Source organism: Zingiber officinale, chromosome 6B (assembly GCF_018446385.1).
Source record: "Zingiber officinale cultivar Zhangliang chromosome 6B, Zo_v1.1, whole genome shotgun sequence".
In the NCBI taxonomy this organism is placed as follows: Eukaryota; Viridiplantae; Streptophyta; class Magnoliopsida; order Zingiberales; family Zingiberaceae; genus Zingiber; species Zingiber officinale.
This window is the reverse complement of record NC_055996.1, coordinates 97,681,220-97,708,892: the sequence shown is the minus strand read 5'-3', so window position 1 is coordinate 97,708,892 and position 27,673 is coordinate 97,681,220. Positions and strand designations below refer to the sequence as shown.

At 36.5% G+C, this 27,673-nt stretch overlaps 2 protein-coding genes and 2 pseudogenes across 2 annotated transcripts; all 4 read right to left on the bottom strand.

The window, feature by feature from the left end:
* Positions 1-7,749: 7,749 nt before the first annotated feature.
* On the bottom strand, positions 7,750-10,740 carry LOC121988362 (receptor-like protein EIX2). The gene has a single exon (XM_042541731.1). The coding sequence runs from the start codon at positions 10,639-10,641 to the stop codon at positions 7,756-7,758; it is 2,886 nt and encodes a 961-aa protein (XP_042397665.1). The 5' UTR covers positions 10,642-10,740; the 3' UTR covers positions 7,750-7,755.
* A 1,239-nt stretch (positions 10,741-11,979) lies between these two features.
* On the bottom strand, positions 11,980-24,651 carry LOC121988361 (protein NAR1-like). Its single transcript, XM_042541730.1, has 12 exons — positions 24,370-24,651; positions 24,144-24,269; positions 23,419-23,501; positions 21,388-21,541; positions 20,254-20,419; positions 18,484-18,610; positions 14,035-14,212; positions 13,867-13,916; positions 13,515-13,686; positions 13,304-13,430; positions 13,126-13,217; positions 11,980-12,454 (listed from the first exon to the last, which is right to left on the bottom strand). The coding sequence occupies exons 2-12, from the start codon at positions 24,252-24,254 to the stop codon at positions 12,302-12,304; spliced, it is 1,413 nt and encodes a 470-aa protein (XP_042397664.1). The 5' UTR covers positions 24,255-24,269; positions 24,370-24,651; the 3' UTR covers positions 11,980-12,301.
* On the bottom strand, positions 14,967-15,125 carry LOC121993499 (annotated as a pseudogene).
* LOC121993509 lies at positions 15,138-15,279 on the bottom strand (annotated as a pseudogene).
* Positions 24,652-27,673: the final 3,022 nt, after the last annotated feature.

Genomic DNA, 27,673 nt, shown 5'->3' with positions numbered 1-27,673 from the left:
TGTACACGACACAGATACCACGCTACAGCTGGATAACGATATAAGATGTACGGTCCAACAAAATGGGTATATAAACATAGGGTACAGATTATAAATTTGTCTCCAAGGCCGCCCATGATTTAAATGGCTGTTGTTTTATTCTTCTCGTTGAATTATACAAATCTTCTCTTTGAACGTCGTGAGAAGATTTGGGTTGTTGGATGAAGAGTGAAGGAAGGAAACAACTGGGAAAGGAGACGTCGAATGGTCGCGAGGGGTCCTCACATATTATATTGGATATTAAAATTATTTTCTATTTAAGGTAAAACAAGGAGATTAAATTCCTCCTAATAATGTTGTTAAGTAAATTCAAACGTTTTACCGTAATTTGACCAAGAACTATGGAGATCTAATCACTAAGAATAATCCCTAATATATTATTAAAGAGTTAGTTTGCCAATACTATTTGGAAGTCTAGCGAAATATCTTAATGCTTTATGGTCTGATTACGTGAAAGGATGAATTTGAAAATTGAGACAAATTTTCCGCGCATAAATTTTCCGCCCCTTATCTTACAAGGAAGGATGAATTATTTATCCTTTCCCTAGTTTATTTATTATAAAATAATAGACGAATAGGGCGGAATGTCTTTCTTCTCTTGTTGCGGTGTCTCTAACATCCTGTACTCAACCTTGTGAAACGTCAACACGGACGACCCTATGCAACGACGAGCACGAGCAGCAATTGTCCCCACATGGCCGCTCGTGAGTGGGAGTAGAGCATCCCCTCACGGGCACTCACGAGTAAACTAAGCATAAAAGAGATATGCTCCAAATCAACTAGCACGATAGTAATCACTACTTCTCATTATGGCGTCGATAGAACAAGAAGAGACCGCAAAATCCACCCACCGTCACACTGGCAACCATCACCCAAATGAAGCCCCCAGAGCTAGCGGTAGCGCCATTGACACCCTGAAGTTGAACCCCCACCATGAGCAGTGTCGCCATCGCCTAGATCACCGCCTTCAGCTTACACTTTTGCTCCATCGTGCCCTCCCTCGACGCCGCCCGCTCGAACCTTCCGAGGCAGTAGAAGAGAGCCAAAAGGTCATAGTAGGAGAATTAATGACGATAATGAAAAATAATCTCGAATTGATTTTAATAGATTTATTATATTTGATATCACAATAAGATCAGCATCACAATCAAGATCGATACGAATCAAATAGTAAAAAATAATAATTACAAATCTATTATATTTATTGTTATGTTTATAAATTGTATGTCATATTTAATCTTTCCATTATTATTTAAATAACTTGTATAAATAAGTCTATTGGCTTTAGTAAATATTAATGAAAGAATTATTCTTTATTCTATTTCTTTTCTTCATCTATTAGTTCCAACATGGTACCAGAGTCATCTTCTCTTTCTCCTAATTTTCTGAATTTTTGTTACAGTAACTACAGGAGTTTTTACATCGAGATTTGATATCGTCTACAGTACGACGACCTCAGCAACTTCGACAACGGTAACTTCGATAGCAGCAGTTTTTCTTCTCCTTTTATCAACAACTCTTTTCCATTGACGATAGTAATTTCGACAACGTCAATCGTAGCAAGGTAAAGTTGTTATTCGCTCATTTTATTTTTTTCTTTATTATTTTTTTCTTGTCAATTTTTCTGTTAGAAAACAAAATAAAAAAATAGGAAAAAACAAAAAATAGAGCAGTAAAGAAAAACAACATAGATAGAAAAAATCGGAAAAAAATGTCTTCTGTCGATTTTATTGAGATCCCTATACCATCACAAAATATATTTTTCCCTTTTCATATAGTTCGTTCTTTTTCCGTTAAGATTGACCAGGATAACTATTTACTTTGGAAATTACAATTTCTTCCTTTACTTTATGTTCATGATTTACTTGATCATGTTGATAGTACTTTATCCTCAACTCAAAAAGATGATCCATCTTATGCTATTTGGTTTAAAAGGGATCAATTAATCTTGTCTTGGTTAATCTCATCAATTACTGAGTCTATACTTTCAATGCTCGTTGGCCTCAACATCTCTCGTCAGGTTTGAAAAGCTCTTGATAATTCTTTTGCATCCCGCTCTCAAGCACGGGTTCTCCAACTTCGTCTACAATTACAGTTTTGCAACGAGGAGATGTCTCTATCAGTGATTATATGCAATCAATCAAGACCATTGCCAACAATCTAGCTGCAATTGGACATCCGGTTTCTGATCCAGAACTATTAATGCATGTTCTTGCGAGTTTGGTCCTCAATATAATAGCTTTGTTCCTAGTGTGACAACTCGCATAAATTAAATATCACTCGAAACTCTTCATGGTATGCTATCCTCTCATGAAAGGCTTCTGCAAATACAATCTCAAAGGATGTCAAATTTTATGTCTTTATCAACGCACATGATTAGCAAAGCTCCACAATCTGATCAACATAATCAGTCTCCTCCCCAACATGGTCATCAAAATCAGATTGGAGGTTTCAAAGGCCGAGGTCGAGGCCGAGGTCGAGGGCGCTGCCAGATTTGCTTCAACTATGGTCATTATGCTCAAAATTGTTATAAAAGATATGATTCAAATTTTCGAGGAGGGCCTGCATCATTAAATCGACCCCCTCCCTTTTCTTGGAAATCTAGTACTCAATCATCTCATTCTAGAGCATTCTCACTCTCCATCCCTCCTAATGCAACGTCATTGGTTCTTGAAACCCCAAGATGATATCCGAATTCTGGAGCAACTCATCATGTTACACCAGAGTATGATATTCTTACAGAAGTTTCGCCTTATCATGGACCTGACGTGGTACAAATAGGCAATGTCTTAGGTTTACAAATTACTCACATTAGAAACACATCCTTTCATTCATGTGGTTATACTTTTCACATGCGCAACACTCTTCATGTTCCTTCTATCACTAAAAATTTGCTTTCTGTATGTCAATTTGCTCTTGATAATAATGTATTTTTTGAATTTCATCCTTATCATTGTCTTGTGTAGGATCCTGTGACAGGAACTATTCTACTTTAAGGGGACCATAAAATGGTCTTTATCATCTTCAACTCACCTCTCTCAAAACCTTTGTTGGAGAATGCACGGATAAATTCTCTTGGCATGCACGTCTTGGTCATTCGTCTGCGCCTTGTTCAGAACATTATTAATCATTTTGGTTTACCAATTTCTTTAGCGTCATCATCTCATTTATGTGAAGCTTGTATGAAAGTAAAATCTCATAAACTGCCTTTTGTATCCTTTACTCGTAACTCTAGCTTTCCTTTGGAAATTATTCACTCTAATATATAGGGTCATGCTCCTATTTTTTCTAATTAGGGTTTTCTTTACTATGCTATTTTTATTGATAACTTTAGCAAATTCACTTAAATTTTTCCTATGAAAAGAAAATCTAATCTCTTCGATATTTTGTTGTCATTTTTAAAAGCATGTTGAACGTTATTTTGATCATAAAATACTCTCTTTTTATTCTGATTGGGGTGAAGAGTATCTAGCGCTTCATCGTCATCTTACTTCCTCCGGTATCCTCCATCGAGTCTCTTGTCCCCACACTCTTGAACAAAATAGATCTGCCGAGAGAAAACATCGTCGTGTGGTTAAAACTGCCTTAGCTCATCTTAATCATGCCTCAGTTCTACTTAAATTTTGGGATGATACTGTCCAAACCGCAGTCTACCTTATTAATCGTCTACCTAATCCACTACTTGAAAGTAAATATCAATTGGAAAGACTTTATAATCGTCTTCCAGATTACTCTTTCTTTCATATTTTTGGTTGCGCATGTTATCTTTGGCTACGACCTTACTCTAAACACAAGTTAAACCCTCGCTCTCTACAATGTGTTTTCCTTGATTATAGTAATTTGCATCATGGGTACCGTTGCCTTCATATTTCTATCGGGCGGATATATATTTCTCGACATGTTGCTTTTGATGAATCTCTTTTTCCATTTGTAGTTGCTACCTCAGATCCTCCTTTAGATAATCAAGGCACCTATATAATATAACAGAGTACTATACTAGAATCCCCATATATTGATTCATCAGGACATATTGAAAGTACAAGGAGGGATAGTATCTTGAATCCTACTCCATCTCCATATATTCCTGTAGACTCAGCGGCTAGTGGTGATCGACTCTCCAATTCTGATTCTCATCCGTCTAACCACTCATCTCCGAGTAGCTCTGATGATGATACTCCTCAGCGAATGCTTCCTCTAAGCGAAATTTATGCATGATGTCAACCAGTTTCCACTCGTTATCCCCTTCCACGTGCTTTTATTGCTTTTTCAAATTTTATTAAACCTTCTAACTTTAAATAAGTAGTCAAAGATCTAAATTGGTGTGCAGTGATGATTACAAAATTTGATGTTCTTCTTCGCAATGCAACCTGGAGTTTAGTTCCTCGTACTCCATCTATAAATATTGTGGGCTCCAAATGGATTTATCGAATTAAGTATCGTGCATTTGGATCTATTAAACGTTACAAAGCTCGCCTTATTGCTAAAGGCTTTAATCAACAACCAGGTATTGACTTCAATGATAATTTTAGTCCAGTCATCAAAATTACAATTATCAGATTACTACTATCTATAGTTGTTAGCTCCAATTGGCTAATACGACAATTAGATGTTTCCAATGCTTTCCTTCATGAACACCTTGAAGAAATTGTTTATATAGATCAATCACCTAGATTCATCCACCCGAAACTTCCAACACATGTGGATCAACTTCAGAAATCTATATATGGTCTTCGACAAGCACCTCGTGCATGGTTTCATCGTCTATCTACCTGGCTTCATACTCAGGGATTTTCTTGTTCAAAAACTGACTCTTCTTTATTCTACAAATATAATAAGAAATTTTCAATATTTATTCTGATTTATCTGGATGATATATTAATAACTAGTAGTGATCAAAACGGCATAACTACTTTACTCCATCTTCTTCATCAAGAGTTTCATATTCAGGATCTTGGCAATGCTTGTTTTTTCCTTAGCATAAAGTTTCTCTCACATTCTGAAGGTTGTCTTCTCTCTCAAAGCAAATATATTACTAAATTTCTATAACGAGCTAAAATAGATGATGCACTTCCTATCTCCATACCAATCATTGAAGGTCGTTTCACTGCACCTTCATCATCCTCTTCAATGTCTAACCCTCAGATCTGCCAAAGTATTGTTGTTGCCCTACAATATGTTACCATTATACGACCCGATATTGCTTTCGCTGTGAATCGTACTTGTCAATTTATGTATGCTCCTATTGAACATCATTGGGAAGGTGTTAAGAGAATTCTTTGATATCTCAAAGACACTATTCTACATGGTTTTCTTTTATATCGTCAGTTCTCACGAGAGTTGATTGCCTACAGTGATGTAGATTGGGCTGGATCTCTCGAAGATAGACGTTCTACTAGTAGATATGTCATATTTCTTGGGTAAAATTTTATTTCCTAGCTTTCTAAAAAGCAACTTACAGTCTCTCGCTCAAGTTCTGAAACTGAATATAAAGTTATAGCTAATGCGGCGTCAGAAATTATTTGGCTACAATATCTTCTTTCTGAATTATACTTTTCCCCAACTACTACGTTTAAAATCTAGTGTGATAATATTGGAGCAACCTATCTTGCGGTAAATCCTGTTTTTCATGCTCGTACCAAGCATGTAGAGATTAATTTTTATTTTGTTCGTGAGCGTGTGACGACTCTACAACTTTTAATTTCTTACATCTCTACTGAAGATCAAATTATTGATATATTTACCAAGCCATTATCCAGACAACGTTTCACCAAGTTAGCACTCAAACTCAACGTTCAGATACTCTCATTGAGTTTGTCGGGGGTAATAATGATAATAGAAAATAATCTCGAATTGATTTCAATTAATTGAGATTTATTATATTTGAGATTACAATCAAGATCAGCATCATAATCAAAATCGATATGAATCAAATAGTAAAAAATAATACTTCCAAATATATTATATTTATTGTTATGCTTATAACTTGTATGTCATATTTAATCTTTCCATTATTGTTTAGACAACTTGTATAAATAAGTCTATTGGTTTTAGTAAATATCAATAATGAAAGAATTATTCTCTGTTCTATTTTTTTTTTTCATCTATTAGTTCCAACAAGAACAACATGAAGCCCAAACTCCAGGGATCGCCGTGAGACTTGTAGTTGTAGACTGCGGCACTAGTGTTGAGGTAGAGTTAGGGAAATACGGAAAGCCAAGTTCGGCAGTGCAGGCATCGATGGGGTGTGACAACCCTGACGGTTTGCTGCCGTGATCATCTTGCTTATTTCTTTCTACCACCGCAGCAAATGGAAAATTCCGAAAACTAAGAATTAACTTGCAAGAATTTAGATTCATATCAAATGTCCTATAAATATTGTCTCTTTACCGACATACTAATTTATCAAAGAATGCACGTACTAATAAAGGCGGCACAGCGGGGATTGGGAATGGGTTGGCAACTAACGGGCAGCACAAAATATGAATCTCATGGGGCTTCCGTTGTTCTTCATATGCCTCACGAGCAAAGGCTGCCTGCGAGCACGACGGCGTGCCGGGCCTTCTTCCTGAGTTTCTCTTCCATGTCGCCTTCTTCCTCCTTTCTTAATTCCCATTTCGTCGTCTTCCTCCCTTCCTTCCCATGGATTCTTTTCTCTTCGCTTTCTCTCCCCATGAGATTATTTTATTTTCTCTTCTCCTCGTAGGGATATTTTTCCACAGCTGATTCCATTCCCTTACACTTTCGTCCGTACAAGTAAACTGAGCATCAGGGATTGAGACCATTCTTCGCGAAATAAAGAATAGAATAAAAGATATCCTCTTATAGCTAATGTTACGTTTTCACTTCCTCAGTAGCAAAAGATATGTCACCATGTTCAGCCATGGCTGTTGGAGACAGTGTGCTTCTCTAGGTAGTTACCATAATTACGAATAGAGCTATAAATAAATTAAATGGTTACAAATAAATTGTAATATGATATTTAATTTGATAAGAATTTGTTTATGTTCATTCAATATATACAAGATCAATTAAATAAATAAGCTTAAATAACTAATTAAACAAGTTTGAACACATATGTGTTTAGCTCGTTAATGTTCATGAACAACTCATTAAACTAAAAAAATAAAATTGAACACATATCTGTTCAGTTAGTTAATATTCATGAATAAATAATAAACTATTAAAATTAACATATAAGCTTCAATTATCAAGTTCAATCACCAAAACTTAAATTAGGAGTTCGATAACATCTAAATAAACTAAACTTCAGCTAAATTTGAATCATGCTCAAGCTCATAAAAAATAAATCAAACCAAGTTTGAATAATCATTTCAATAGTTTGATTCATTTTAGATTTAACTTAGCTCGATTACCTTATCAACAAACTTAAACACTCCAAAACTTAAACTCGGCTTGGCTTGTTTATTCATGACAACTTTGCGAGAATTGATGTTTATAAATCTCAAGATCGAAAGGGAAAACGGATATTGTTCGGTTGGCTTTCAGCAGGGAAGGAAGGAACAATAAAAAATGGTTTTATATAAAATGGGCATAGCTGACACTAGCATCACAACCTCAACATTGTTTCAATCGCAAAGTATCTCGAGCAGATGGCTCGACATAGTACATGTCTTGCAATGTAAGTTCATAATTCTAAAGTCAAAAAAAAATATCTTCTTACTATTACTACATTGATTATCGACTTTTTTAGAACATCTAATTCCTCATTTTTCTCTTGGTCGCCGCATAACCTTTATCGATCATTTTAAAGTAAGAGTTTCTCCAATCTTTCTGGAATAGCAAAAGGACAAACACACTCCACAATCCAATCAAAAATCCAAGTGCATGGCTCAAGTAGATCGATAGCATTTGAGAGGCCATTCCATATTCTTCACTTGACGCATTGATATTGTTTCCATTGAAGCAACTCTTGTTTATTAAGACTCCACAAAGATAAGGATTGCTGATATAAATGGATGCATCATCTAACGTTTGAAGCTGATTTCCGAAGGGAATTTCTCCTGACAAGTTGTTATATGACAAGTTTAAGTGGTTTAGATAATTCAATTCCGACATAGCTTGAGGAATACGTCCAGAAAGACGATTAAGTGACAAATCTAGAGTCTCCAATGAAGTCATTCTTCCAATGTCATCTGGAATCTCGCCTCTAAAGTAGTTTCTCGATAAATTTAAAGTATGAAGCCCAGCAAGATATCCTAATTCTTTAGGGATCTCACCCGATAAATTATTGCTTGAAAGATCTATAGTCTTCACAAGATAAAGAATAGTAGAAAATATAAGTTGATCTCCTTTCGTAACCAAAGCCATGCTTTCAATTCCCTCATAATCTCCGTTTCCGACAAACATTGTGAAAAATGGAGGGAGTGGTCTTGCCGATGTCGAAATCAATGCACTGAAATTGCCAAAAGAATCCGGTATCGGCCCCGACAATGTATTGTTTGAGAGGTCAACAATTTGAAGATCCCTTAGTTGCCCGAGTTGTGGAGCAATATCACCATCAAACATATTTGAGCGTAATCGAAGAGCACGCAATTGCAGCCAACTTTGCCCGATCCACACAGGAACATTTCCAGAGAATTTGTTATCGCCGAGATCCACAACTAATAACTGACTGCACTTTTGCAATGAGAATGGAAGACGCCCACTTAGATTATTATCATTCAAGTGCAAGAACTCGAGTCGAGTCAAATTGCCAACCGAGCTAGGAATTTCACCAGAGAGCATATTGTTTCCCAAATGCACGAAGCTGAGGAGTGAGCCCTCCGGCCAACATCCAGGAATTTCTCCGAATATTTGGTTGTTCGATAAGTTGAAGCGCTCCAGCCGCATACAATAACACACATCAGAGGGAATTCTTCCATTAATATGGTTATGCGAGAGGATCAAGTAAGATAAATGCGGTGTGAATAAAGTAGATGGCAGTGGCCCTGAAAATAAATTAAAAGATAAGTCTAACAAAGAGAGGCTCGGTGGAAAATGAGGAATTGGACCTTCGAGTAGATTCGAAGCGAGATTTAGGTAATATAGTTGGGTCAAACTCTCCAAGGAAGTCGGTAGAGCACCACTAATTTTGTTGCGGGAGAAGTCAACGGCTAAAATAGTGGAAGAAGAAGAGTTCCAAAACCATTCAGGCAGGGTGTCCTCGATGCCGGTATTGTACAGATTGATACTCTTGATGGAATGTTGCCAACGGAGCCAGCCGGGAAATCTACCACCCGACACACATGAACTAAAGTCAACGACATGAAGTTGAAAAGGAGGGATCCAGTCGTAGTCTATCGACACGGTTAGGAGGGGGTTATCGAACAGGAACAGGCACTTTAATTTGGTCAGGTTGGAGATGTGGAACTCAGAGATGTTACCTCGGAGGGAATTAGCAGAGAGGTCTAGCTGAGCGAGATCGAGGAGCTTCCCGATCTCCACCGGTACTCGTCCGGAAAGTGAATTAAGGTCGAGGTAGAGATACTTTAGAGTAGTCAAATTGCCTAACTCGGTGGGTATCGGACCAGTGAGCGAACAATTAGCAAGGTTCAGTGTCGATAAGCTCGATAGGTTCATAATCCCCGCCGGCAAAGAATCTCCGAGAAAGTTGAAGCTCAGGTCGAGATTTGCTAGATTCTTCAGTTTCCATATTGAGGTAGGTAGAGGGCCGTGCAGCGAGTTCAGAGAAAGGTCAAGGTTCACGAGGTTGATCAAGTTGCCGATTTCAGGGGGCAGTTGACCTTGAAGCCCTGAATAACCGAGCTGAAGAGACAGGAGGCCGGTGAGATTCCACAGCCAGTTCGGGAAAGTGGAGTGGAATCTGTTGAGACTGAGGTCGAGTGTGGTAAGAGAAGTGAGGTTGAGTTCGAGGTCGAGAGAAGGAGGGACGTCGAGGTTGCAAAGGAACAGTTTGAGTTGTCGCAGGGCAGGCAGCGAGTTGATCGTCGACACCCAATTGTAGGCGGCGGCGCTGAGGTCCACGTCGGACATGTCGAGATAGGTCAAAGAAGAAAGGCCCTTGAGCCAGTCCAGGCTGCTGTCGACTCTGGGACGGTCCTGGAGAAAAGAATTCGACTTCAGGTCGAGGTAGCGAAGGTTTGTCAGGTTGCCGAGATGAGGAGGGAGGTTTCCGGCGAAGTTGCACCAGCGCAGGTCGAGGACCCTCAGTTGGCGGAGGGAGCCGACGAAAGCCGGGATGGGAGCGCCGCCCAGGTCGTTGTAACTGAGATTCAAGCTTCGCAAAGCAGTTAAGGACGACAGGGATGGGTTCAGCAACTCACCACTCAGAGCCGTGTCGTACTCGTTGGTTTGCTCTGCGTTTGGGTTCTGGAGGTTGAGCTCCGCCACACGGACGTCGCCGGTTCTGTTGCGGCACACCACGCCGCTCCACGCGCAGCAGTCTGCTTGGGCCGCCCACGAAGAGAGGAGGGCGGAAGAGTTGCGGATCCCAGCTTTCAGCAGCAAGAGGGCGTCCCTCTCCGCCGGTGAGCACCCCTCGGAGACCACTTTTACTGCTTCCGTAGAACACAAGGCATGGCTCGTGAGCCAGCAAAGCATGAAAAAGTAGCGGCGGCGGCGGTGCATCAGCGTGCTGCTCATGTTCTTCTCAAGACGAAGCACAGCTGAAGAGTCTCGATTTTATATATATATATATAATTAGGTATCAAGATTCACAGCCTCTCACCGTCATCGTAGTAGGTGCGTTCTTGTGAAAATTGAAGATATTATTACTTCAACAATTCCTGAGATATTTTGCCAGTTCGGTATATAACCTTCATCTTCACAAGCAATCTTTTATTTATTTATTTTAATCTAGATATCCAGTTAGAAAGCTTCCACCGGCGGGCCACGAAGATAAATTCAAAACATCCTATATTTTTTATCCCATTGAAAAAAAATACTTTACAATGTGTCATAATTGAGAATCAAATCATAAATACTTGATTAATCTATCAAACGGTATGCCACGCCGGGGGCAACAGGCAACCTCCTACTTGGACTTTGACATATTGTCATCTTCTAATTCTCGACAAGGACTTGAAAGATATTGCTTTCTTCTGCCGGTGGGCGATTGGTCATGTAGGATATTGAAATATTAAGGCCAGAACTCAGAAAGTCTAGTGTAGTTTGGCAATGATGTTGAGTTGATGAGCAGAATGTAGTGGGGCTGTTGAATTTCTTACCGTAGGCATGAGAAAAAGTCTCGGAGATAAGGTCACTTTCATCTACTTGCCGGAGTGGCCGTCTACCGCCGAGATTCCATAATCTACAGTCTACTTGTGGGAGAAATAATAAGACTGAAATCCATAATGACCATTAATTTCTTGTTTGCATCACATTCATTTTCTCCGCTTCTAGAAGGCGAAGCGACCAAATCAATAGCTCCACATTGGAAGAACAAACATATTGATGGCAGAAGTGCTGATCGCTTGATCAAGTGGAGACCTGAAACAGCCGACGCAGCACCAAGTAAAGGCTTACCATCCTTTCACTCCATGGTTGGTCTCAAGAATGCGATGTTCACACTACAGTTGCCTTTGGCTGCCACGACAAAAGAATAACTACAGTTGTTTCAGCTCTCTTGACAGGTCTCAGCTCAATTAGTCAACTGTCATCGCCTGATATGATTGACTTGATCACTATGTTCACTTCATCCGACTAGCTTAACAGATTACCTGGCCCTTTTTCCTTTATCGATGACACTATCAGATTGGCGTTCCGTGTAAAATAGTTGAGCATGAAGTTATCGAAATCCACTGGGGAATGCTCGAGGTGAGCCCTTTGTGTGGAAAATAGCTGAGCATGTTGTTTCCTGGAAATCCAATAGGGAGTGCTTGGAGTAGGCACATTGCTTCCAATACTTGCAATCTATCTTTTTGGTAGCTTTACATAACTGCTGTTCTAGTATCAATAATCAGCGTCAAATCTTATACAGGATTAAAAAAAAAACGACAGGCCAAAAATTTTATACATGCGTAGACGATGCTTCCACTTTACAAAAAAGATTCTAGAAACATATTTGACGAGAACAAAATATCTACTCTAGGAAAATTGATTCTACACTACATTAAGGTTAACATGGAGTACTGGTATAGTATGGTGATCATTTTATATGTCAGAACACATTTTGTTTATTGCAGCACCACCTTCGATCATTTTGCAGGTTAGAACAGGTTGTGGACTATAGGAACACCACCTTCAGGTCCCCCAGTGGAAATTGGAATATAGAATCCCAAGTACCGTAAAAAAAAAGAAACAATCACCAGTTGTGCAGCTGAGAAGCTGTACTCTTGACCAAAGGATGATACTCCGTATGCAAATACTGTCTCGCCTTCTCTGAACCGGGATATTCTAGCCATTCATCGTACAATCTTTTCACAATTGGATTACTGAACGGGTCTGCAACATCTACCTGGCAATTAACAAGGGTAAATGTCAAATAATAGCGCAAAGGGCATTTACTAAATCACTGCATGTTACAAGATGAAGTCTTGTGTCGCTACTGTCCACTTGTCCAATATTCAACCAAATTATATTTAACAGTGTTCCGGAACTAATGGAAAAAACCACACAAATTACATCTTTAACAAATAGAGACAATTACATCAGTTTTCACCACATTTGCATAACATTTTGTCAAATAAAATATGGTTGTCGGACCTCTTGGAGCTGCAATAGCTCTAAATTGCTATATTATGTTCATACCTTGATCAATCTAATGAAAGTTATCATAAAGAAAAAAATACATGAACAAATTAAACCATTCAAATGTGATTATATCCAACCCACTTTGGTCAATAGTTCAATCACTCAAATGCGATTATATCCAACCCACTTTGGTCATGAAAGTTGATAAAACCAACAAGGGATGAGGTGAAATCAGTACCAGGTACTATACTGATCAAACCTCCAGTGAGTAACAGATCAGCATTGGAGCCATCAAACTTTGTTATTTTGATTAAGAGACAAAAATAAGAATAAAGCTGGCTCACTTGGATAAATTTATTATCCTAAACAGTATGCAACTGGAATTTCATTATTAATGAAAACTCTCAACAAAAAATCCTTCATAAGGGAACTTACATCTTGCATATACACAGAGTCCAATAGCTGGATTAGTTCTTTTCCGGACTGGCCAGCCTTTGGTTTTATTTGGCCACCACCATTTAGGCAGCCTGATAAAGAGAATAAAACATCGTCAAAAACCTTAAGTCAAACTTCAATTGAAGCAAAACATAGCAAATGTCACCAAATAGAGCACCTGATGGACATGCCATAACTTCAAGAAAATGATAATCACACTTCCCAATTTTGATCTTCCTTACAATGTTCTGCAAATTCCGGAATCCATAGCACAGTGCAAACTTCAAAACTGTCTTACCGTCCACCTGAAAAATGAAACAAGAGAAAAGGGCCCTAAGAGTGCAAACGTTAAAGTTAAACAACTACAAAGAAAGAGATTAGAAACATACTTCTAATGTCACTTCCTGGAAATCTGAATTGCGAATAGTTCTAAACTCAAGTGGTCCATGAATATCTACTCCAAAAAGACTTTTAGAAGCATGGCGAAAAACTGTTTCTGCATATCCTCCAGAACCACCTGAGACCCCATAAAGGTGTCCCTCTTCATCGACATTAACAAACCTGACAAACCAAAATGAAATGCTTGCAGTAGGTATCTACTGGACAGACAATAGAAATTTCATATTTCATAAACTTTCTAAAGGGAGCTTGCTAAAAAGCCTTTCCACAATAAATAATATATACAAACATGAAAGGTCACTGTTCTCTAAAAGCTACAGAGAAAATCAAGAGCAAGCTTACATGCTATCCAGAGGAGCTTCTTTCAAAGCCTTGAAATCCATTGATTTTAACTGCACAAGAAATTGAAAAAGTTAGGACAGCTGATAACTTGCATGGTCCAGAAAGTAGACATCGATGACTTGTGTGACCCAGAAATTGAAGTAACAAAATGAATGGAACATGCAAAACCTTTATCAATTCTAGAACTTCGCCAGATGTTAAAACTGAATCAACCTCTGGTATCCTCGGGACTGAGTTGAGATTACTATTTTCTAATTCATCTATTGAGAAGGCAAAATCATCCCTGACAGCTTCAAGCTTTTTGTCATAACAAGGCATCACAGTGACATGGTAGACATTATGCTGCCTACAAGACATGAATAAATATTGTCATAGCATCTTGTCAAAGAATGAGTATCTATAGAAATATGATCAGTTTTCATGAGTAAACCTAAAGTGCAGGATCAAAATCAGAGGTTCTGACAATTTCCACAATCGATACTGAAAGCGTAGTTTACTTGGAAAATAAAAACCAAGTTTACAGAAGGTAAAGTTTCTAGTACAGATTTACTAGATAATTCTACATTGCAGGAAATTTTTTACTTTATGTTGAATATGATATAAAGTACAATAGGCAGGATAATTACTTAAAAAGATATAGGTGGTAATAAAGTCTAATAAACGTGAATGCTCTAGTAGTCAATCAATTACTTGGGCTTGCACAGCAAAGGTCAATGCATCCATATGTCTCATCTTCACTTAGGCCAATGCAGGAGCATAAACGCAACCCTAACATAGTGTTAGATTTGATTGGGTAACCACCCATCCAAAAGCTTAGACGGTTAGGAAAACACACATGCCTGGATTCAAACTAATTATTCATAATTACTAGCGATCGTGCACACGCGTTGCGTGAGTTAGGCCTCTTATACCAAGCGGGGCAATGCAGGGAAAGATCTGAGAGAGGAAGAATTGACCTATAGAAAATAGTTTTAATTTTTGAGTATTGCCCCTACTTTTATTTTTTTTTAGTTGGGCAAGACTAATATTTTTATAATTTTATACACCTCTAGGGTACTTACAAAAAATTGAGGTGGGGCAACTGACCCACCAAAGCTATATGTGGCTCCGCCCCTAGTAGAGTGTGTAATATAATACATGAATGCGTGCAGATAACGGACTCTCCTTCATAAAAAATTAATTTAATTCTTTATATCAGATATTAAACTGATAAGAACAAATACTACACTTAATATTAGCCAAAAGGCCGCCCATGAATTGGATAAATTGGATAAGGGTGCGCTAGACCCATGCAATAGTGCAATGCTAGGGTGACACTCGAGAATCCAAACAGAAGTTACTGTAACGGACTCTCCCTTATAAAAAATTAATTTAATATCATACTTGATCTTAGCAAAAAAGTCGAAAAAATATGCTTTCTAACATCGCCGGCCCAAGGTATTTATAGAAGCTTCTTTGCTCGCAGTGTTGTCAATTCTAAGATGTGGGACTAAAGAGAACTCTAAATTTCTAATTAATTAATGAGAAAAATTCTCAATAATACACCGCAGTCTCGAACTCTAGATCCCTAATTAATTAATGAGAAAATTTTCAAATAATACGCCGCAGCTAAGTCTCGAACTCTAGATCACTAATTGATTAATGAGAAAATTTCTAAATAATACACCGCAACTAAGTCTTGAATTTTAGATCCCTGATTGATGCGTTTATGGAAATTACTAATAAACCTTGAAATTATTTTCGGTGTGAAAAAAAAGGACATTAACGTAATTTCATTCTGGGCTTCACCAAAATTAGTTAGTGAAGGGGGTAGATTCTTAATAAAATAATAAGATATCATGTTAGATTTAGTTGGATAACAACTTACCCAAAAGCTTATTGTCAAGAGAATATAGAACTTTATGTCTATAACCATACAAACCAACCATATGATGAACTATCTGAAAAAGGGTCTATTTTCCTCCCAATGACAGCGTCCAGAAGGTCATCAGAAAAGGCATTCATTTATACTAACTCATGACCTTATGAAGTTATATTTCCATCAATTGAGATCAGGGAAATTATTACTCATGTAACTCTAGGTAGCCCCGTCTACTTGCATGTAGATTTTATTATGAATGTGATCCATTAGAAATAGCCTACTAGATCTTACATATTCACACGTACTCAATTAGTCCATAGCACTTCCCTCAAGATGGTTTCAATATATTGTATAAACTCGGTTTATTATAATTATATTCAACTCTAGATCCTCTTAACGTTTTGGTCACTGAATCTGTTAAACATAATGATCTCATTAGATTGGACCTTCACTTTGCTAAAGTGAATTAGTCTCTATATGTTTTGTGCTCTCATGAAAACAATACTTAAGGTTAGATGCATCGTAACTTGATTGCCACAGAAAAAGTATTGGCTTTGTAAGAGTTTAATAATTCCGCAATTAGATGCTTAATCCAAATAAGCTCATTTATAACTCGATTGTCAACCTATATTATTCATCTACACCCAACCATGCCACCAATGTTTACTTCTTGTTATTCTAGGACGTAAGGTAGCACAAGAACTGGATGTAGATCATTTACTTGTAGGAGAACCTACTTAATCTGCATTAGAGTACCCCATCTACTTGTGGGGGAAGCTACTCAATCTACATTAGATACCCTGTGACCTAGAGATGATCTTGTTCACGAAATAACATATTTTTTCCTAGAGTACAATCAAATAACATAGGATCCTCATATAAATGGTCATGGTATGGGTTCTCTAAAAACTAATTGACGAAACTAACAAATCACAAAATGTCCAGTTACTGTGAGTTATTTTTAATTTTCCTAGCAGAATTTTGTATTTCCCTAGATCAATTAGTAGCTCCCCTTGTTCTAGTACTACTATGGCACTAGTATCTAGAAGTTTAGTCCTTAACGTGTCAGTCCTCTTGAGCAGATCCAGTATATACATACACAACGAGAACATGAGATATAAATGTCATCTTTTGACTGAGGAACTATATATCACGAAAGTAGTTAAGGTTATCCAAATCTAAGAATATGTAGCTAAGAGAGCAGAAGACAATGGAGGCACACGTAGTTGATACAATCCACAAGACTCATGCTTAACACCAATTACCTTGTTCATCCTCCAATTCTGAATAGGCACACAAAGTAACACCAAAGGTGGAAAAACAATTCAATCAATGATCTGATATGTTTATTGATAGATAGCAGGTTCCACATATAGAAGACAAAAGATAAATGTAACATTGGGAAATATCTCCAATACCTTCAACTATTGGGTGAGGAAACCCATTGTCTATCATGTCATTATAAGGAGTGCAAGTGGTGCGAGAGTTGAGAAAGTATATATTACTAAAGGTATATCAACAATTTCTTAAGTCTAGGATCCAAAGAGACAACCAGAGGTACAACATAGATAAACAATACAGATACCTCCATAGGCAAACGAGTTGGCAAACTAGGATGAAACACTAATAGCCTAAAGTCAAAGGAACGTTGAGTACTTCTTTGTAGGAACAACATCAATTGAACTAGACTGAGCTTCGTAGTGAGCCAACAGGATCTAATTGTTCATAACAAAAACCTACACTTGTGGACTAAGATCTGCTCATAGAAGAAGTTGGCCAAGAGGGCTCTGAATCATGCTAGTCCAGGAACAACAGTTGACCCAAATTGAGTAATATTTGAATCCGGCCTAGATTAAAAACTATGTTGGAATGAGACTGAGATTGGATCAGATTAAGAATGACGCTAGTGCCATTATTGTTTGTTGAGCAAAGCGGAGAAGAAAGGTTGTGTTTGTAGTTGCTATGGTTGCTCACAAACATGAATATGGGCAAGCACATATTCTTGAGAAGAAAAAAAAGATGGATTGGAGAGGATAATGGCTTCTATGACTGTGGCTTTCATTGCATGACGATGTTGGCACCAAACTGAACATGGTGACAAAGGCTGAGCGCGATCCAACTCTAACGAAGAGCAAGCAACAACACAACAAAGCAAATCCTCTGCATGAAGATGCAAAACTCCAAACAAAATTAACCCCTAACATCATCAAAGACAAAGAAGAATGAGCAACAAAGGTCTCCACAAGTGAACAGAACGCAAATGAGAAGTTCCAAGGGTTAAATGTCAATAACACGAATGGTCAGTGCATGTGGAGAGCTTGGCGAGCTGCCAATGAGACAAAGGCACAAGAATTCTTGAGTGGCTCTAATACCATGTTGAGATTAGAAGGGATTTACTCATAAATCTCTAGATAGCCCCTTCTACTTACATACAATCTTTATTATGAACGTGGTGCATTACAAATAACCCCTAGATCTTTGCATATTCACTCACATAGCCAATTTTACCATAACACCAACTAATTCTCACGATAGTTGACAAAATTATATAATTCACCATTTGTATCGCACAACACATTACAGTTTGTGTATAAAATGACACAACTCTGATATGAATCAAAAAGAAAAGAAGTGTGACAGTTCAAAATGTTCAGTAAGATTTGGCACAATTATTATTTCATATGATTGTAAGAATTTGAAAGAAAACTCACTAGAAGTTAAATATTTTTCATGCATATGTTGATTGTTAAACTTACTTGAAACCCATTGTTTGCACGACGTGATGCTTGATAGCAGCACCAATAGTTTGCTGAGGGCTCTTCACTGATGAAATGTAGGGCAAGATATATGATCCAAGTGTTTTTTCGGCATAGCAAATCCAACCTGGATATTGAAAAATTATTTAATATATAGGAACAATAATCTAGTGTGAAAGCATAATCAAATGTATTCTTGAATGATAGAGCAATGCTCCTCCAGAAAATTAAAGGCCAGTGACTTGGCAACATACAACAACAACAACAACAACAACCACAACCAAGCCTTTTCCCACTAGGTAGGGTCGGCTGTATGAATCCTTTTACGCCATTGAGCTCTATCTCCTATTATATCATCATCTATATTTAAATAAATTTTATCTTGTTTTATTATTGCTAACTAAGTCTTTTTTGGTCTTCCTCTTCCTCGTTTGATATGCCTATTTATCATAGTTTCACATCGCCTAATTGGAGCATTTATTGGTCGTCTAAGTACATGTCCGTACCATCTTAAACGTGTCTCTTGGAGTAGTGACTTGGCAACATTAGGGAAAAAAACTGCAAAAGCAGTTACCATTTTATATAGATGAGACTAGTAGGTTTCTCCATGCAATACCGATATAACACCTATTCCCAAAATATTGAAAAGTGTGCAGGAATACGGAGTTGCTGATTATCAGAAACTAATGTGCCTTATAAGAAAATGGTTTGCAGGTTCCCAACTTCTGTAGCTACTCTTTAATACATTAAGAAGGTTCTCAACATGTGTAATTAATTTGCATAAAATTTTCCTTGCTTATCTTTCCATTTGATTATTGCAACGATTTACCTTCATTATACAGGGTTTCCAAAAATTGATCATACCAACTATAACAAATGCTAGACCGTGGACTTCTCCTAGACTCCAGTCTTTTTGAACTTGCAGATGTGCATGTTAGCAGCCTGATACTCTGTCCAAGGAAGAGAAAATGTAGCTAGGCAAATGGGGCAAAATCCGGATAAGGGAAAGAGGTTGGTTGGGTTAGAGTATGAGACCTACAAGGAAAATAAGGAAGCTCAAAGGGCATTAGGGAAGCTTCTGTACGGTTGTGATTTAGAAGCATTTGCTTTAGGAAAAATTCTATTTCTTTGTCAAAATAGAATAAACCACAATTCATTAGATTACTTAAAAATAAATTAGATTATCCAAGAAAAATAAAAAGAAGCCAAAAATGTACTTGATTATAGATGCTAGAAAGAAATCAAGAACTTATCATGCTGAATGCTTTCCTGATAAAGAAAAAAAATTGAAGAGAGAAACTCTCCAGAGAAGTTTGGAGGATGTTTGATCAATTTGGGCACAAGTATTATGATTCCCATAACATTTTCCTTTATTTTAATTAATGGAATATGCAGAGCAGAGTATATTGTAAAGATTAAAACATTTATCATAATTTGTTTTTAACAATGTTGAGTGCAGTGCTATCAGCTGTGTGGCTTTGTCCATATGACAATGAATTCCTTGACTCTGTTTTTAACAATGTAGAGTGCAGTGCTAATTGTGTACATTGCATCAACCACCAACCTATTATATTTCTATGACCAATGAGAAACATGTATTTCTAGATTTCAGTTACAATGTAAATTGCAGTATACTCCTTTAAAGTTGTCAAAAAAAGGAAATAACATCTTTCACAAAATTGGAACAAGAAAACAACTAAACATATGCCCTAAAAAAGCATAGACATCTTCAAGCTATGATTATTGAAGACATGTAGATAAAGAATTTACCTGGACATGCCGATGAGATGATAGGGAAATTATGTCCATGCTGATGCTGGTAACGAGATATAAACTCATTACATAATTCAACAAGTGACACATCCCGGCTAGAACTAGTATCAAAAACAGCTTTTGCTCCCAAAGACTTGAAGAAGGTGGTTAGTTTTCTAAGAACCTGAAATTACATTAAGTTATTCATATACTTTTTGCATATTGACTAAAAACATAAACTTAGAATAATTTCAGGAAACTGCAAATCAACACATAGTTGCTTGCATATTCAACTATTCCTTTTCATATAAAAGAACTATTTCCTCTCCAAAGACCAAATAATTATATACCACAATCCAAAGCTTGCAGACCTAAGTGGAAATTGTTTTTACACTTAATTAGAAGCATAAAAATACTATGGCATATATGATAAGGGATTGAAACCATGAGAAAAAACTTTCCTTCAATAAAAATGTCAATTGTTTGCTATCTTTGTTTCCAACATCTAGTGCATCTAAAATAAACTTCCAAGAAAATTATGTGCAAAAAAGATTAACAGGTGAGAATGGAAAATTAGTTAGTAGAATAGTAAATTAGAAGTGATTTAAAACAACTTATAATCTTGGTTAGTAATGAGAAGTGATTTAAAACTTCCAATTAGAAGTATTACAACAATATAGCTTGCATAAACTTCAATTGAGGGTGAATGTTAGCTAACTCAAGATAGCTGTGGATTAACATAGCTAGATGATGACCAGGAACAGATTCATAAAACTCAACAAAATTATAGTGATCATGAAGATAAAGCTACACCCTGGTGTCCTGTCCACCCTTGCATTTTGTGGCGTTACAATTTACAAGTGACATAATGGCTATTTTTCTTCTCAATTAACTATTGCTGCATAAATTTAAAAGAAAGAAACAATAATATTAGAGCAACAGAAAGTGCACACATTAATCCTCTCAGATGAAAGTATCTAAGAATAGAAAATAAATTGCTCTAATATTAGGAGAAAAAATGACTATATATAATATATCACTTCTTATCATGTGAAAAGTAAAATTACCATATGATTGTATGAACAATACAATTTTTACAAATATTTGGCAGATAAATAAAGAATAACAAAAATAAACAAATTGAATCAGAACCTGGATTGGAGAGAGGTCAAAATAAGCAGCTAAGGATGCTCTTGATTGTGGGGATATAGATATAATAACATGATTGCCTGAATTAATGTGAGCCAAAAATTCATCCAAACTTTGCTTCTCAAGCATAACTGTCTCAGCAGAAGTTATGCAACCACTACAAAAAGGAATTAAAAATATTAACCAACCAACAAATACAACTCTTGCAGAAGGAAATTGTCATATATTTATGAATTTTTCACTAGCACCTGAATCGTTTAAGCTGGGACTTAGTATATAAAATTGCAATTAAATGCAGTTGACTATATAAAATTAAGTGCAAAATAAGTCACAGAGGTATGGATTATTTCGTAGAGAATTTATAGGTTATCTAATTTGAAGAGATGTATCAATTAGGGTTAAATATGAGATCAGCAGAGCAAGGCTAAATTATTTTGAGCATAACTAAAAGATATATCTCAATTCAGGTTTTAAAAAGCATGGGCTAGAACCAAGTGATTTATTGCATATTATAAACATGGAAATGCTAGCACATATGTGAGTGTATAAAAGACCCTATTGAAAACGCATGATATTTTTAAATGAGGTAATTTAAACAGTTACCTAAAACTTGACTGATTCAAATAATAGGTAGCATGACTTCTTGTTATTTATTGATAATTGATATAAATTGTAAGAAGGTAGTTCACATCCGCCTTAAAATAGGGAAACAAATGCAAATAATAATTCAGATTCTAAGATTTAACAAATAAATAAATATTAGTCAGGTCAAAAAAGCCAAAGGTTGTTGATTGATTTATTTAGAAGAAAATTATCAGACACATTAACAATCAAACTTTCACATTCCTCATTTGTTATAAGAGATGTGAAAATAGGGGAAACCAAAGGGATAGACAATATGGGCATTTTCTTGCCAATTGTTGTAGGTAGTTTACAGTTATGGGCTTGACAAATATTTATTGGCTAAGACCTTATAATTGTCAATTGAAGTTAAAACAATATGTATGGTTACGTAGCTACATGCTATGAAACCCTGTACACGATATAATAGATAATCAATGAGCTATATAATAGTTTGTGCAAAACCCATCAATGAGCTGTATAATGGTTTTTGCAAACCCCTAAGACACGATGAACCACTATAGGAGCATATTCAGGTGAATATGCAAAACAAACACTGTTTTCAAAGCAATGATCTAAAATGATCATGTATTACTAACACCATGACTTAAATAGACATTGAGGCCAATGACAAAACAAGATCCATATAACTGGCACTAAATATGGGAACATACATCTTGCATTGAACAACAAATAGGATTTTTTTTTAAAAAAAATGAAAACAGTGAATAAAAACAATGAGGTTGGCATTGGAGCTATAGCATTGTTCTTGACACTTTCTGATAACATAAATAATCTTCCTTGACCACACAAGGGCATCACAATAATGACGACTCAATAAGCCAACCAAGCAAAAGAGAAGCTCAGGTGCTTTGAAATCTTTGGACAAAACTATGTGTATTATGCCTTTGAACCATAATCCCCAAAGAAATGACCAAAATAAATGTTGCATACGCTCTAGAGCACAACCTGTCTTAAACACACTGAGCATATGCCTTTAAAATTTTCCCATAACATAAACAACTCATCAATCTCTAGGAAGTAGAACATGAGACCTACACTTGCTATTATCTCTACTCTTCCAACTCTATATTGGTATAGTTGTCATTTTCTCTATTTAGATTGAATTTTGTTTCTCTTGGTAGGAACTCAGAATCAACAACATTTATCCGGTCTAATAAACAAGAGAAATAAAAATAATTAGCATCTTTTCTACAACAAATAAACCAAATTTTTTCTTTCAATTTTTACAGTTTCTCCAAGTAAAGAACATGAGAGTCTAATAAACTGAAAAAACATCAATGCTACATTGACAAACATTTTTTTTTTCACCGAATGAAGTGTATGAGACTTTTTTTCTTGCACCGAGTGAACTAAATGATGCTGATAAATAATCATATCTTAGTCAAGTACCTGCATGCTAAACAGTCCTTCAGTGAAATTTTGACAGCTTCTGTTTGTGATGGTTGGTTGATAAAGTTGGGTTTCTCTTGGCTCTACAAGAATAATTAATAATAAACATAAATTAACAAAAAAAAAATGAAAAACCACATGCTGATGCATTGAGAAAGAGCTGAGACACTAGCTTATCCTTGTGTACACATCTAGGCTATTTTTTTGCTTAGCAATTGTCAATATATTTCACATAACACAAAGAAAAATAATGTTAATAGTTTGTGATTATGGTTGATATCAATATCTAATTTGAATGTTTAAAATGTAATCTCTTAGTAGAATAATGCAATGAACAACTATCAGTACAAGAGTTGATTCAATTTGCCGTATCACAAACAAAACATATTTGTTCAATAACCATTCATCACCTAAGTTGCCCCATTCAAACAGAAAATATGCAAGTAGCACCTCTTTGCAATGAAAAAAAATCTTCTAAAATCTTCCTGCAATTTTGACTGCACTTCTTCAATTTTTTCATAAGTAGCTTACACGCCAAAAGAACATAGAAATTTCTCAAGTTTTCTTACACGATTTCCATGAAGAAGACTATAAAAGGACGTCAGTAACAAAACATTGAGTCAAAACTTCATCTAATAATATGTACTAGTTATCTACCAAAACTTTACAATAAAAATTAAGGGAACAGTTTGTCTTTTTCACTTTATGGGATTGAGTATCTCAACTTTGTTGTGTTTGGAGTTTACGGTCTTGAGCGAAACGATGCAGTCCTGCGATGGTGCGATAAAATCGTTGAGATCCACGAGCCGCAGCGCCGGCGAGAACTTCTCTGACATCCCTGAAGATGAGATCTGGACCAAGGAAGACGAAGTCAGGAAAAAGATCCTGAGGGTTGACGACGCCGAAGGCGCCGAAGCGATCCTATCGCTTGAGAGAGAGAGAGAGAGAGACAAGGCGAAGAACGAAGGGGCAGGTCAGCGCTTCGATTCTTAGGGTACAGATTTCGGCGTCCAACAGCTTCTTAATTGAAAATTTACGGATCTAGAACTTCTCGAGATGGCCGATGGATCGAGAGGGATGACGGCAGGAACAAATCGATGGAAAAAAGGAACCCAATCGCGAATTTGAGACTCCAAAAATCCGGGAGGAGGTGGAGTAAAAGAAGAAGTGGAGGTCGCTGTCGCTTGTGAGAAAAGAACTGCGGCGATCGAGAGCAACGAAGCGATTGGAGTTAAATAAATACGATGCGGCTGCCGAGTCGTTTCAAGGGTGGAATGCGGTTAGCACGCGTCACGGCGACGCGGACCCCATTTTTTTATTTTTCATGGACAAAATGGTTGATTAATCATTAAAAATAGGGCAAAAAAAAACATAAATTATAGTAATTTTTTAAAAATTTAAATAATTTTGAAGATAGATTTTTATATATAATAATATTTATGATTTATAATTTAATATTTTAAGATTTAGGGTTTAAATATAATTGTATAACAACTATTAGTAACTACTATAATATATAAAAATTATTTAGTAGTTGTTACCATATGTAAAAATTATTTAGTGGTTATTATAGTGTCAAAAATTAACTATTTCACTTTAATAAAAAAATATACTATGCACAAATCACTATTATATCAAAATATTTTTTTATCAACTTAATGAAAATTATTTAAATTTCATCATACTCACTTTAAAACAATTGTAATTAAATCTTAAACTCTATAATTTTAAATCCTAAATCATAAACTGTCAATACTATTATATCAAAATATTTTTTTACTAACTTAGTCAAAATTATTTAAACTTCTTTAAAATCATTTTAAATTAGTTAAAATCACTTAAAAATAATTATAGCATCTACCTAGTACATGTTGTCATATATAGTGAATATTTATTTTGTACAATTTATTTATTTCTCTAATTAGTGTGGTTATAAATAGAGATAAATATGTCATAATTAATATGCATAGTTGTAAATGGAGAGGAATATGTAGGTACCCCAAGGTAATTTTGACGTGGTCAACCGAGTTAAGTTAAGTCCTGTATATTTGATATTTTGTGTCTAAGTGTGCATGAACTTAGGAGCACAGAAAGTCGAGATAAAGATGCGGCTAGCGAGAAAGATAACACGTGAGAAAGTTGACGGGCTCGATGCGTCCGAGGGACGAGGTATTGTAGAAGAGTATGCTGGCAGGTGAGAAAGAAGTGTGTGGAGTTTCTGAGGGATGAGAAGCTGAAGCTAGCTCGAGGAGACGGCCAGAAAATGGGTTCAAGTAAGCCTTATTCTGGATGGTCAAAATCACCCAAGCAATCGGAGCCGGAATGGAGGAGAATCCAAAAAATCAATAGCAAGTTGACTGTCCAGGCACTTGGACCAAGTCCATGCGCCCAAACTGGTTCGGGCACTCGAACCCCCTGGGGCATCCCAGGGGTGCTTGCCTCGAATGGGCCATATCGGCATGGTCTAGGCGCCAAGATCGGTCCAAGCACCCCGATCAGGATAAAATTATCTATTGAGAGCAGTTGCAAACCGTTGCGATGTAAATAAAATTTTATCCACACTCAGACGCCCGGAGCCGTTCCAAGTGCCCGAAGCTGCCACATCAGCAAATGGTTAAATTTGGCCAACAGACTATAAATAGAGCCCTAGTCTTAGTAGTAGAGATCATCACTAGTATACGAATTCATTTTCTCTTCTGTTCTACTACTTTTTATGAGTTGTCAACGTTGTAAGAAACTACTCCACCCGAAGGAGAATTCTAATGAACTTTTTATAGTCTTAGATTAACAATTCTCTGATTGCAAACCAAGTAAATTTTGTGTCTCTTTCTTTCATCAATTAACTTATTATTTCTTTATAAGTGTTTGTCTAACTTAATTCAAAAGTTCGAGAAAGGTCCACTTGTATTTTCAGGGCAATTCACCTCTCTTGTCGGTCACACCAAAAAGGGACTAACAAGTGGTATTAGAGTCAGACTCACTTCAAAAGGACTAATCGTTATCCGAAGCAGAAGAAATGGTCGGATCTAGTATCTACCCGCCGTAATTTAAGGGAGACTTCGCAACGTGGAAAATCCCATGGAGGTATTCTTCAAGACTGATTTTGAAATTTTGCTAATTATAAAATACGGCTTTTAGCACCTAAGGATCAGCATGGAGCCGATAAAGAAGCGTACACGTGGATGAAGAAGGAACAAGCTGACTTCGTGGCTAATGGAAAAGCAAAGTTCTATCTGCGTAGTGTTCTTTTGCCCCAGGAGGTCAGCCTGATCGGAAGCTACAACTCCACTAAAGATCTCTGGGAAAAATTCCTGGAACTTCACAAGGGTACATTGGAAGCCAAATTAGTAAAACTGGACATCCTACGAAGCCAACTGATGAACCTTCGGATAAACAAAGAAGAAAAGATAGTCCAACTCCATGCAAGGATCAAAGATCTGATCACTCAACTCAACAACCTCGGAGAAAATGTAACAAATCGTGACTCTTTAAGGTACACACTTTACTCTTTTCTGAGAACTCAAGAGTGGTCAGCCTTAGTAGATGCTTACTACATCTCTAAAGACCTCGAAGTAAGTATGCTTGAAAGTTTATTTTCTACTTTTGAACTTCACGAGTCTCATTGTGTAGATACTCAGGACTTAGAAAATCAACAACATTGCCCTAAAAGTTAAGAAGGAAGAATCAGACGCTGACACTTCCCTCGACAATGATGAAACAACATTTATAGTAAGGAAATTTAAGAATTTAGATCTAATAAATTTAATCAAGTGCGGACCAAGAAGAGAAGAGCAAGGAAGATAAAATACTATAATTGCAATGAAGAGGGGCACATCAAGGATGATTGCCTAAAACTGAAGAAGAAGGACAATAAGAAAGGATCAAGCACAACAAAACATAAAACCCTAAAGGTAACTTGGGACGAGTCATCATCAGAATCTGATTTGGAGGAGTATGTTGGACTTACACTGATAGTAAGTCACTAGGAGGAGAGCATAGACGAAGAGGGAGACTCCTTGGAAGAAAGCTGCAGCGAGGAAGAATAAGCAAGCTTCAGAGCGGATTTGATAAGTGAGGTATGTTTACTACCTCCTGACCAATTATATTCAGGTATTAAATCCATGACTAGATCATTATATAAGATTAAGTCTAAGAATAATAATTTAAAAAAGAAAATTTTAGAATTGAAAATAATTTTACCAAATACATGTCCTTTAGAAATATATGATAAATTAAAGGATGAAAATGAAAAATT

Excerpts from the sequence above, each read along its gene's own strand:
- LOC121988362 (XM_042541731.1), bottom strand. The coding sequence starts at position 10,641 with ATGAGCAGCACGCTGATGCACCGCCGCCGCCGCTACTTTTTCATGCTT.
- LOC121988361 (XM_042541730.1), bottom strand. The coding sequence starts at position 24,254 with ATGTCAGAGAAGTTCTCGCCGGCGCTGCGGCTCGTGGATCTCAACGAT. Across the intron at positions 14,213-18,483 it reads GTGCAAACAATGGGTTTCAA|GCAGCATAATGTCTACCATG; the intron begins GTAAGTTTAACA and ends CATGTCTTGTAG. Across the intron at positions 12,455-13,125 it reads ACTCTGTGTATATGCAAGAT|GTAGATGTTGCAGACCCGTT; the intron begins GTAAGTTCCCTT and ends GTTAATTGCCAG.